At 35.4% G+C, this 13,876-nt stretch overlaps 1 protein-coding gene across 1 annotated transcript; it reads left to right on the forward strand.

The window, feature by feature from the left end:
• The first annotated feature begins 2,192 nt into the window (after nucleotides 1-2,192).
• On the forward strand, nucleotides 2,193-9,529 carry LOC134650279 (cuticle protein 3). The gene is made up of 4 exons (XM_063505238.1): nucleotides 2,193-2,312; nucleotides 6,505-6,788; nucleotides 8,326-8,578; nucleotides 9,080-9,529. Exons 1-4 carry the CDS (start codon nucleotides 2,301-2,303, stop codon nucleotides 9,176-9,178), a joined length of 648 nt encoding a protein of 215 aa, XP_063361308.1. The 5' UTR covers nucleotides 2,193-2,300; the 3' UTR covers nucleotides 9,179-9,529.
• Nucleotides 9,530-13,876: the final 4,347 nt, after the last annotated feature.

Here is a 13,876-nt window from a genome sequence, read left to right on the forward strand (position 1 = left end):
ACTGCAGGTACCTATATGTACGTACCTATACAAAGTGAGTGTACAATACATACATTAAAATACTGACACAAATAAAAATTAATAAAGACGCTGTATGAATAAATACGACATCAAGATAAACAAAAAAACGATAGAATTTAAAAAAGCTGAAAATCTGCCCTTAGAAATACAACCCCTTCTTTATAAAACATAGAAAACCTCTTTTGTCTTTATCTGCACTAATATCAAAATACCTATTCAGTATTTACTTCAAAACGTTATTGCACTACGAGTAAAGCCCAATTTGGTATTATAATAAGACAAATTAAATTGAAACTCTAGTGCGTGGGCATCTGAATCTCCCTACGGCACGCGTGGTGTCAGTAACCTCGTTACGTAACCGGCCATCTCCGATGCAGGTCGTATGTTCTCATGACCGCGCACTAGCAGTTAACCCAGGAAAACCAGTAAAACAGGAGCTTCAAGATCTGTGACGCCTATGCTCAGTCAGAGATCGCCTTATAGTGGTCCACCTCAGTCAAAAGTGGTGGAAATAACCAGGTCGTCAATTTGTTCAGCCCGTTCCAATCAGAAAATGAAGGTATTGTTCCAAATAAAGAAACGTTTGACAGTGATGCCGTACGTTATCGTAAGAAGGTCAGGTTTGGTGTAACAATTTGACTGACTTACAAAAATATAAATAGAGATTATAAATAAAATTTGTCTGCATATATTCTAATGCTCAGTGATAATTTGTTTCTAAGTCAGTTTTTGAATTTATCTGTTAAAGGCTCACTACAAGAAATGAAACCGTGGAATGTTTAGGTATTTAAAAAAAAAGGATTCACCGCAATCGGACAAAAGCTCAAAAGGTCGGATCTAGATCGGGTACTCCAGGGTATTGGGGATTGGGTTTCATCAACATTGGTCTCCGCATCGAAAGGATCGTCAGGCGTCAATACGTACTCAGAGATAGCCATATTCAAATTTGTTATACTTAAATTATAAATATAAGTACTACTCTCAAACCTTGTAGTTATCGCGCGTAATACATCGCATTTCAAAAATCTTGCAATATATTTCAAGAATCGCGCTTCATTTTAATCAATGACTCGTGACGAACAAGATACTACATGAGTTACAGAATTCAAAGTTGTTGTCATGGTGATCAACTTAACGAGGTTTATGAATCACTTGAGCTACTTTAAGTTGTTAACGAGTTTTCCTGTGTAAACTTGAACCGCCTTATATGTCTCAGAACGCAAAAAGATGTTCTCATTTCGCCCATAAAGCTGACAATTTAAAGACGATTAGTGTACGTTTGAGGTGTGACTACACGCACCCTTTGGAACTTATTATGTAATGTTGATGAACGTTAGGTTTTTATTGCCACAGCGATGGGCGAAACTACGCCCACTCTTTACATAACGAGACCGTATGCAGACGATGACCAGCTGACCGATACTTTGATAACAATCGAGATAAAAAATGGGTAATGTAGCGAATAAAGGTGTAACAGTTATAGACAAACCATATTATAACGCATGTTCGCAACGTAGTAAAAACTGTAAAAAGTACGTTTGGTTTGGATGGATGATAACAAGAATACTATTCTTGAAGGAACAAAATTTACGCAAGCACGTAAATATTTTTTACCCTACTCTGTAAAGACACAAAGCCAAATTAAGCACGCAAACTCTCGAAATCAATTTTCTGGTGTCCTGAAAAACTAAAGTTTAATTATTTAGTGATGATAAAAATAATTTGCTACAATTTATTGGTATTTGCGAAATCCCACATGGTAAGAAAGACTTAGAAAAAGCCTTTACGCTAAATTTGTGAAATAACAAATATAAATTTCTCCACGCTCTTTAGTTTTGAAACATCTATTAGTACCTGCCTTACCACTTTCAAGTAGAGTTAATTGAATAATTAAATAGGTACCGTTTTACCAAAATGAAAACCTTTTAAATTTTACAGTCTGTTAATAATAAGTGCAGGATTTCTTTGCGAGATACGTTCGAGTTTTTAAAGACTAAAACTTCCCTTGTACACAAATTACCAGTGAACCTCGTCTCAAAGGATAATTCTTCTAAATCGAATGGTTTCCAGCCCAACAAAAAGGGCATTTGCGGTACCTACTGACATTGAAATCAAAAATTGACAGCAGCGTCAGTGGCTGCAATACTGCAGTAGCATGAAAGTGAGATGGCTCGAAGCAGAGCGCGTGGCAGGGGTGAGGTATAAAAGTGAGCGGTGGACCACCACTCTGGCATAGTTCACGTACCACGTGTCTGGCGGCCGCATCACTCGCAAAAACAATGAAGCTTCTGGTAAGTAGAAAGCTAGATTAAGAAATTGTCCTTCCGAATTCCCAGTTAGGTATCCTAAGTTTCTTTTTGACACAATAGGATCATTAGTCTCAAGACAAATCTAGTTGCGAAAAGTGCTTTCATTAAACACGTTAATCATAATTAATAATATTGCTTAGGTATATAAGTAAATTTAATATCCTGATCTTGTTAAAAGATGTAAAAATAGCATAATAAGATGAAGGACGAAAGAGGATGTTGCGCAGTAAAGGTAAGGATTTTCTTTGATCAAGTATTGCAAGAGATCGAATAGGGTCGGTCGGTGGGCGTGTCGCGAACTTTGACATTCACTTTAAGCAGGCAGATTGCCAGATTCGTACCCTTGGAGGAATAACGCCGAATGTTAATACAAGTCTTCATGGAACATGCGACGCTGGAAGAAACTTGTGGTTTGCCTTATAATTTCGTGCAGTAAACGTTTAATCTCTTATTGGGATTTAAAGTGTTCAAAAGGTCGTTAGCGTAAGATAATTATATGAATTAAATGCGGCATTAAATGTTATTGTTTGTTTACACAACTAACTTAATAGTTAAGCCATTTTGGCTTTGGGTAAAGCGATTTACCATTACCATTCACTGATTCACCACTTCGCCATATTGTGGGAGTAATAAGAAATTCTGAAATTTTGGGTACTATGTATCAAAAGCAAAGTAACATTTTAAGTTTTTTATACATATATGCTATTTAAATATTTATTTACTTATTAAAATCTCTGCTCATCTCTACCTATGCTGAATTGGCCTACTTAATAGTTTCAATTCAAAATACGATCTTTCTAAAAATAAAGTTCACAACGCCATCGTTCTTTATTTTAGCACATTGTCAATATCGATCCCATAAATCTAGGACGAATGTCTAAAACAGCAATTGGGTCTATTTTTAAAATCTTGTTTGGGCAAACCCCAAGGAGTTCGATAACGCAACAATTGCCGATGCCGGCATAATCTGTCCATATGTGATAACCACGTGTGTTCAATGGCACTCAGAAAATTAGTGTTGCACTTGCAAATAAGTTATTTGCGTAGATTAACTTTTATAGCTTCTATATACTAAAGTATCGCCGTAAACCTTGTGACAGTTTGGCTTACTGTAAGCTTATGGTAATCCATATCTTCTTAGTGGTTCTAGCTCATGCTATATTTATAACCACTTGTGAAGTTATAATTTGATTCGAGAGTTAGTAAACAAAGTCAAAGTTATATTATATTTTTGTATCATTTTTAATTCAAATCTGTAGATTTTTTTCGTACCTATGTAATATCACTGATTTCTGTGTACTCAATTACGTATCTGACATTTCTGGATTCGCTTATTCTTGGTTAAACGATACTTAATACATGGTGGCCCAGAAATATGTTGGCAAATAATTTTTTATAAGTAGTTAATTTTTCTCTCTCACAAAATGTCACTAAAAAGTAAAAATACAAACGCTTCACTAATAACAAAACTTATTATCTTTAGATCCTTTAGCTTTTACAGGTACATAAAGGCAAACGTTTGTAAAAATTATTAAGAAATACCCCACAAAAAAAATGTCAACGTATTTTGGGCCATATATTACATCCGACATTTTAATTCTTAATGACGACAATGCTTTTCATTATTAACAATAATTTTATAATTAACGCATGTAAATAAAATTGGTAATGAAAGTGTCTTATTGTCTAAAAAGCTCTTTATGTGAAAGACAATGACATCTGTTTTTCACATTCGGGCAACCTCATTTTAATACATAGACTTATAGTTATACAAGCGATTTTGTACTAGTTCCATGGTTGCATAACTCATGATTTGGACGCATAGGTGTAAGGTCAGATTACGACTAATTGACTGTTTCTTAATTTGGTAATGAAATTTGCGTATTAAACCAATGCCAAAGTGACCAATGGAAATCCGTTTTATAAAATAAATAACATAAAAAAAACCTCAAAGCTGCACATGCAGTCGAAATAGCATCCTAATAGCGTAAACATCAATTTGATCTCTAACCTTGACTACATCCTTATTTTAATTCGGTCAAATGGACCAAGTACTTAATGTTTAATAGTCAATATCGCGTACTGATTAACATTCGGTTGCATTCAGTCGCAACAAACATACAATGAAATGAAATAAAGCATTGAGTATGTTAAATAAAGCAATTACGCGAGCACGCCTGTCGACTGGAAATAATCACTGAAGCACATAATCTAATGGATGTTTAACAATCAATTAAACTTAAATCAAAGCGTGTAATATATGTGACGTTATTTATGAAAAGGGACCTTATTGTCGATAGCGGTTATGCCATTATTAACGATGCTCCGATATAAATACAATGCCGCGCGACGCTGTGCGGCGTAAGCGCCATCGACAATAAGGTCCCTTTTCATAGATAATGCCCCATATTGCATTCAGTACTTACAATTGCATTAAATGTTTATACATATAAAGATGTTGAAGAACCGTCACGCAATGGACTAGACTCTAGAGTAACGTAACTGACAGACGATTGGCAGGGTTTGTAAGGTAATTGTTTGATTTGAAGCTAATGCTTTTAGTTGAGCTGTTTAGTGCACTTGCGGGCACGATCCTTACATAATACTACTAATACTTTAGTACTAGCAAATAGCTTAAGTGTCAGAGGACCGTTACGGCTCTTAAATCGTTTTCAATTGGTTTGTAGACCTTACGGTGCATAATACAAGTCCCGTTTCCAGCATCTATTCGCTTTACAGTATGCTAACTATCGTGAATCAAATATATGAAGCCTTATTTGTTTACTTGGCAGTTTCAATGTGTCATTTAGTTTCTTATTATTATACTGTAGATGTTACATTTAGAGATCGCTGTATTTTACTTTCAACATAATACTATAGAATTTATTGCGCGAGGAATTTATTTTAAAGCCATACATATTAATGGATATACCTTACACATATTTTTGAGGTGACATAGTTTTACAACACATGCAAAACAAACAACTAAACTACTGGTATGACGTAACGGCGATTGACCAACATGAGATACTTAACGATGCTAACAAACCATAACCAAAAGTTAAGTAGATCTCAATGAAAACAATAGTATTGCTGGTCCTGAAAGTGGTAACATGTTGAGTCCGCTTTCGCCCCAACGGCGTGCCGAATGAGGTTTCACAAGCCTATTGTATCCGTTCCATCTCATCTTACGACATAACGAATATGATTAAGCTCTTTTGTCTGACATCATCGCATCATCGCCAACGTATCAGATACATAAACTATACATTGTTCTGTATTTCGTCTCCGTATAAGTTCGAAGGTCGAATTGATTTGACATTTTCATATAAATCTTTTTTAACAGGTAAAACAAGGTAATGTAAATAGATGAGGACAACTGCGAATAGCCTTTTATTACCTAAGTCATTATTTTATTATTCGCAATGGGCTATTCGTAGTTATTTATATTTTTTTCAAAAATCACATTACGTCTCATAATTATGTTATGAATGTATGACGGAATAACGTGGTGATATAACGCAACCGTTTCCACGATTTATTATTCCGCCCGATTACTCTCACTCTACGTAATTCCTTCGTGTGTAGTACTTATGTACATTTATCAAATAAACCAACGCGCAATCGATATCGATCATTATACCAGTAGGTACAATCATAATTTCACCGGTTATCGTTAGTAGAAGGTATCGGTTTCTTATCCGTTTATATAATAAAGATTACCGCTTAAAACAAAAATATAAACGTTTTATGCAGGAGGTGCCTGTTTGGCATATTATATTAACTTATGTTTATGGCCGCCATCTGTAGGAATGAAAAGTTTTAGTTATATTCTTGACTTGAGTTAAATTTTTCAATATTGTATCTCCTTTAACCTTTTAGACGCCGTGTCAAACATAAAAGCTGTCACTCAGACGCCACGTCATTGAAGTGTCAAAACTGAAGTTGAACTTTATGTCTATGCACGTAGGTCGATGTTACTCTGTGGTCTGTGACCGATTAATTTAATCCATCTTTGGTGTTGGACCTGCGGTGCCAATATATACGTCTTTGGCGTGGAAAAGGTTAAACATTTCAAGTCCCATTCCTTAGCTTGAGGGATCCCTTATTGCAAAGAAATATATATTGCTTGGAAAATAAACTTTTTACTAATTTCTCTATTTAATATTTCCAGATAACTTTCTGTGCTGTGGCGTCCCTGGCGGTAGCTCTTCCTCAGAGAAGAGCATCGTCGAAACCAGAGCAGCCACAGTCGTTCGACGACCAGCAAGCTGCCGAACAGAACTACAACAACTACCCCCAAGACTACCGGCAGCAGCAGCAACAGCAGCCGCAGGAGTTCAGGCAGACCAAGCAGATCGACGACTTCAGACCTAAGGTGCAGCTGGAGACTACCACCTTCATTCCCATCATTCGTTTTGATAAGGAACAAGGCACCGATGGCAGCTACAAGACTTCGTAAGTAATACATTATGCATTTGGATGAGTTCGACTTATGACGCTCGGATGGTAAAAATAAATTTTGACTGTCGATACTTTCTGACACTACCTAACGGCAGAAATTTGTCAGTAGGTAGTTAGGTAGTGCCTGTATTTGTTTTAATATAAATGTAATATTTTCGTTCTCGCCTAAAGATCGGCTAACTCAAGTTGCCTGCCCGCTAAATACAGATAAAGACATATTTTTAATACCTTTATTAATTGAATCAAGGTCGAGAAAATAGAATGACTGCAACGGCTTTGTTCGAGCCGATATGAAGTATATTTAGTTTGTTGTACAAATTCCCTAAAAGATGTCGCTGTTACATAAGAAAACTGAGTAACGCTAGTTTATCATAGAACCTATAAAAGAAACTGTAAATATGTGAATAAATCTTTGGTAACGTAGCAACAGCAACTTGTTTCAACAAAGTGGTCCTTCGAGCCGGATGATCGCTGATGGGTGAAATGGGTCTAGAATTTAGACAGACAGATAGAACATTACAACAATACTAAACGTACAAACGTAATTTTATTAATTTGAGAGCTTTTTTATTTCATTTATCATTTTGGCTTTGGCTAAATGGAGGTCGAGATAGGTTCAATACCACGCACTTTTATTTAAAATGTACCCATGTATGTTCGTTGGTTCAAAAATTCAAAAAGTTAGCAGTAAATGTACATCCAACGACATACATTTACTGTACTTATAAATATTCCATATCTTTTGTTATAATTATGAATTGCTTAAGTTAATCTGTAACAAAAGTTATTGTTAACAGGTTTTTGGTTGATATCCAAGCATACCACTCTAAAGTAAAGATTGTTTGCTGTGCAAACACTTTATATAATGTAAATAAAATTCATAGACGTTTACTCATGTTCTTTGTAGAAAATACATAATCGCTTTTACTAATATTTACTCTGTCCCAAGGGTAAAGTAAATTTACAGTTCTTATGAGTGAAATTTAGGTAACAAAGGTCATTACTGTGATACAACAATCTAAATACATACTTCATTTTCAGGCGGTTTGTTCAATCGTTAACTTTGTTATCCTATCCTATCCCTTATCTTACACTTATAAAACAAAGTCCCCCGCCGCGTCTATACGTATGTCACCGGTCAATAGAGTGATTTTTGAGTATGGTTGAGGTGTATAATTTGTTAAGGTTTTGTGTATCTAACCTGTGCGAAGCCGGGCAGGTCGCTAGTAATATTATAAATAGATGCAAAAGTAACTCTATCTGTGTGTCTGTCTGTTAGATGAAACTTGGTATGGAGATAGTTTGAGTCCCAAGAAATAACATAAGATACTTACCTAGTTTTATAAGATTGCCTAAAAACTTTTATGTACTTTTGATCAGACTTTTAGTAGTACAATTGCTTCTAAAATTAAGGCTGTTTGAACTAAAAGATAAATAATGTAAATTCTTCCCACTCAGAAACAGCACTTTTGATCCAAACAATAAAGCGACGCACAATACAATATCTAACATTTCAACATCTCAATTCCAGGTACGAAACCGGTAACCACATCCAAGCCGAAGAGTCCGGTTTCCTGAAGTCCGTCGGCGAGGACCAGAACGCGCTGGTCCAGCATGGCTCCTACAGCTACACCGCCCCCAACGGGGAGGTCATCACGGTCGAGTACACCGCTGACGAGTTCGGCTTCAGGGTCAAGGGAGATCACATCCCCACCCCGCCCCCGGTGTCCCCTGAAATCCAGAAGGGATTGGACCTCATCTACGCCGGAATTAAGGCTAACGCGGTTAGTATTGAAAATCTGATTTTGGATCAGATTTTTTGATGATTTGGAAGTTAATCTCAGTTATAAAGTATGTGTGTATGGTTAGAACTCTTATTCGTACCATTTATTTTCTCGACACTTATAATATACGACGTCCCTAACGGCAGAATTTCTGCTAGTTGCAAAACGTTTAGCATTCGACGAATTTTTTGTTCCTTGTGACATTGATTTAACCATTTCTCAACTTCCAGAAAAGGCTTTTTCTTAAATTATATGTTCAAAAACTCTATAGCGCATAGACAATATTTTAACTCTTAATAAATTCATGTTTAGGTTAAGTAAATTCTTAGATTAATAAAACACATTTCATTCTTAACTCGTACCTAGAAATGTATTAATTGTATTTATCACATTTCAATACTGTGTAGTGAGTAAATTAGCTCGACAAATTTAATCATATCTAATCCTATCTTCGCAAAAATATCTAAAAAAATTTATATTTGCATTTGTATTGTTTTCCAGGAGCGTGACGCGATAGAAGCCAAGAACAACCCCGAGGCCGCCAGACAACAGCAAGACAGGGCAGCCCTTGACTACAAGGGCCAATACTACCAGCAGTAAACTCTAGTGTAAGGACTAACCGTACTCCGTACCTGTGAAGTGAGGGGCTATGACGTCTGACACTACGCAACTAAAACCATAGATACTCATTATTTTTAATACATAAAATAAAACAGTTACCGATCTTTACGGTAGGTTAAAATGATGTCGTAAATATCCGACAGTGGTCTAATTTTTGACTGATTGATAAGCCACTGCTATTCCAATCAGTCCAAATCCGACCATGCCATAATTTTGAAGTAATATGTTCACTATATTAGTGCGTAAAAAAGCGAGATAATCAAATGAAGTTTCGGTTTAAGCTTTAATTTAACAGTATTGTTTGTACGAACGTTAGTTTACATATTTTGTCAAAACAACGATTTAGCTAATAAATATGTAAAAAGTTGATAATCTGTTAGATTGCTGTTATGGCAATTGGTTAAGGTTAAGCTTTCTAAAGATTTTCTGACAGTCATGATTTTACTTACTACTCGTATCTTTAAAAACTGTCAATTTCTGTATTTAAAAAATGATTTTAATTCTGAGAATGAAATTATTTTGTCGTACGTGTCAAGGGTTTGCAAGTATTCAAATAATATTCGAATAATTCCATTTTAGAATAGAAATATTTATCGCAAACCCTTTAATGTCGTTATACCTCTATGTCTCCGTAGTCAGTCGAGTCATTGCATATCCTGTATGACATTGTGATAACATGAGATGTTCATTTTATAATTATTCTTTCTTTTGTAAATACGTTTCTTATTTTTATATTTTAATAAAAATGTTATAACAATTTTGTTGGGTTTTTTTTTCGGAAATAGGAGCATCTTCTTCAAAAAGTATGTACTGTAGGTATCAATTAGTACATTTACGTCTATGGTGCGAAAGTAATGTACAGTCAGCAGCAAACAGAAAGTAACGGCCAAAGTAGCCAAATATATCGGAACGTAACCTTATCTATATGGTGATAAAGTCGTGTTACGTCTATGTCTACTAGCCGTCACTATCTATTTGATTCTGATCGTACATTTAAAATTAGTACCTTTATTTTTCTGGCAAATCTCATCGAAAGTCTTCATAATTTTTTAGGGTCTTCGCAATTAAAGGTAAATATATGATTATAAAAATTCATACAAACATTCAAGGTGCTTATTAAATTCTACAATAAAGCGTCACAGATAATAGTTAAAACTAGCAAGGCGACGCTATGTTTATATCACATATAAATAGTGGTTATTAACGACAGGTATATAAATTGCCTGCACCTATACAATTTATAGCCAAACTTGAAGGCTAGATCTTTGTATTTAAAGAATCCAAACATGTTAGTTACTTTAGTACCCCAGTCATTTTTCCGAGCGGCATAATACGATTAATGATTTATGAATAACTAGCGACCCGTCCCGGCTTCGCACGGGTTAACAAATTATACATACACCTTCCTCTTGAATCACTCTATCTATTAAAAAACCGCATCAAAATCCGTTGCGTAGTTTTAAAGATCTAAGCATACAGACAGACGGACAGCGGGAAGCGACTTTGTTTTATAAATACTATGTAGTGATTTTATTTAACCTTTTGGACTCCAATGACCGATACGTGTGGTCAAATGTACTTGTAAGCACATTGGGTTTTCAGATATATTCGAAAGCGACCGACCGTAAAATAATTTCCTTTACAGTAGATATGGTGCTACTTTCCCGAACTAGTGCGGGAAATAGCACTTTCCGTGCATATGTCGAAAGTTTAAAGTGCCATGTGTACTGTAAAACGTTGTACGATACACGTGCGAATAGGTAAATAATAAATTTATCGCCACTCGTTTCGGATTTCCTCTTTTCCGCACTCTTATTGTAAATAACTTTACTATTCATTATGTCCCTTTGAGCTTTTAAAACAAATTGAATATCAACAATTTTATTACGCATACAAGCTTTTAGTTTAAAATGTTTATCATAGAAACACACTTTTAAGGGCTAATAGGTACTGTGCCTTTCAATGTACTCTACTCTTGTCTAGTATAAAATTCTAACTACCTACTCGTAGTTCATGCTCGATGTGACTACATTATTTCTACAGAGTTACTTCCGTCTCCATCCTCAGGCCAACTTGATCGGCGTAAGATTGCATTGTCACGAAAGACACGTAAGTATGTTAAAAAACTCAACCGTTTATCCTAAGGAAAACGTATCTACCTATAGAAGATTTATCAAATAAATTGTTCCTAGCCGCCATAATTTTTTTGGTCATGTGACATTTGAGCATATTTGTTATTACATAGAAAACTGCGAGATTAAAAAAAATGCAAAACGTTTTACGTCAAACTATTGCTACTTAGACCAATATGGATTGGGCAACTACCTAATTATTAGCTACTTAGTTAATTCAAACGAATAAAGTAAACAACCATTTACAGTTAAATCGCCAATAAGTGTATTCATGCGTGTACCTAAATGTTCAGTCATTACATTAAAATAAATTTTCTTATTAAAATATTGGCGAGGACATTTCATTAGTTGCATCAAATGTCATGCTGAACAGGATTCGCGGGGGTCATCGTTGGCCGCTAATGTGTTTCACAACCTAACCCCTGCCTGCCTATACATTCACACAATATTTTATAGCAGACTTCGTGCTCGTGTCTAGTATAATTTGACCCGTGGGTGTAAGACAGCAAACAGCCATAGATCAGACGTATAATAGAATGGCCTGACTGTACAGTTTTGATGAATAATATTTCTAAATAGCACCGTAGAGTCTTCGACTGTTTTGTGCAACTCTGCCCTAGTGTGGACCGGTTGATGCAACAGTAAATTAAGCATAATTTACTATAGCACATATATTAAATTTAATTTGCAAGTCATCGGTGCACACTCACTGCATTTGCATATTATTTTAGCATTTATGATTAACTTCTACTAATACACCTACGCAGAGATTTAAAATCCAATAGAATCTAATTAACTATAAAGTAAATTAAATTAAAACTTAAGTAAGCAAAGTCACTCAAAAATAAGTGCACGCGCTTAAACCCCGTTTCATCTTAAATTATTTATATGGCTCTTTAGTTTTACAAAATTCTTCCTTTATATTTGATTGAATGCTCTGACAATTAAAATTAAATAAACTGCCAGATTACATTAAGAAACTTACCTCTAAACAGTAGATCCAGGAACAAGGGCTTTGAATCTGGTATCAAGATCTTGTTTTGATTGGAGTTTTATGGCGTAATTTTCATCTCCAATAGTCCAAGTTTTTAGTACACTGTTAGTTTAACCGATCGGGTCCTGTAAGTCTGCCTTTTTGCTGATTATATTTTTAACACACACAATTACACACGTGATATAACTAAGGCATAATGTTATTTATTTTCACGAACTTCTGCAGACATGGTTTTGGAGGAACTTATATGACATGTGACATTTATTTTTCTTCTTTCGACCATTGAGGTATATACAAGAGACGACATCTCGAACAAAATGTTTCCGCACGTCAGAGAAGTGCATGCATGCATGCGAAGCCGAAAATTGTTAATAAAGACGCCACGAGTATTTTTTGACTCAGTTAAACAACGTTGCATACAATACTTTTTCTACGACCAAACATTTACTTTGAAAACTAAATAATAGTCAATCAACAGTTATTCCATTGCTTACCGGTGAAATGTTATTCCGTCCCTTTTATTATATTTTCTTGTGCTATTGTTGCAACTTTTTAACACGCACGAAGGCATTTTTTAATTTTAAATTTAAATTTTATTTTCTGTACATGTGTGGCATCTCGTCAGTGGTCGGTGACGTACTAAAAGCAAAGAAGTGCATGCACTTCTCTGAGGTGCGGAAACATGTTGTTTGAGATGTCTCTTGTATATACCTCAATGCTTTCGACAGTGTTGGTAGAACCGGCTTGGAACCGGCGTCCTATTTTATTTTGTAAAAAAAAAGGTTAGGTTAGACCTGGGTTAGCCTGGGTTAGACTCAGTAAAAAAAATAGATTGAATTTGTCTTGACACGCTACCGCGCTTAGGTGCCGCGTGTCAAAATAACCAAGTTAAAAATGTTCGAATACTTTACGGATTGATTTAAAAGCACGGCTCACATTTTTTTACAACATACAAATAAATACTTAATTACTTAGTTTTTAAGTTATTCGATGGTAGGTATTTTATAATAGTATAACATTTGTTACTCTTACCCCTGTTCAGGTCAACGCCCACACAAGGTTAGGGTTTTATTGATTATATATGTTCAATGTTATATACACAGTTCAATACAATGTTACAACAATGTATTGCACAATGTCATATACCTATACAGTTTTTGAGATTATACGAACTCTCAGTATGATCTGTGCATTTAAAATTAAAAACCTATTTTCAATTAAAGACCTGTCTTGAAGCAGAATTGATAATCATGCATAGATACATATTACACGCATTTCGGTTAGAAAACACCGCACTACTATTTTCTACCTATCATGACATGCGTCGTGCGTGCACTTAACCGGCAACGATTGTTCAGTGCACAGTGCATTAAAATGTGCGGCATAAGTCACCGGGATGCCCGCGCGGGTCGCTCGAAGTTCATAGGTAAAGGAGCCGGTATATAAACCCTATGCGGTGTCACCCACCACATATTGGTGCTGCCCGTGAGTGCATCCAGACTTGCATTACAATGGTGAGTGTCGTTATTTTAGACATACGTTAGTTGACAT

The sequence above is a fragment of the Cydia amplana genome, chromosome 8 (assembly GCF_948474715.1).
Source record: "Cydia amplana chromosome 8, ilCydAmpl1.1, whole genome shotgun sequence".
Lineage (NCBI taxonomy): Eukaryota > Metazoa > Arthropoda > Insecta > Lepidoptera > Tortricidae > Cydia > Cydia amplana.

Bases quoted from the DNA above. Each gene is read 5' to 3' on its own strand.
- LOC134650279 (XM_063505238.1), top strand. The intron at 6,789-8,325 runs GTAAGTAATACA...TCTCAATTCCAG, and splicing joins GATGGCAGCTACAAGACTTC to GTACGAAACCGGTAACCACA. The intron at 8,579-9,079 runs GTTAGTATTGAA...ATTGTTTTCCAG, and splicing joins CCGGAATTAAGGCTAACGCG to GAGCGTGACGCGATAGAAGC.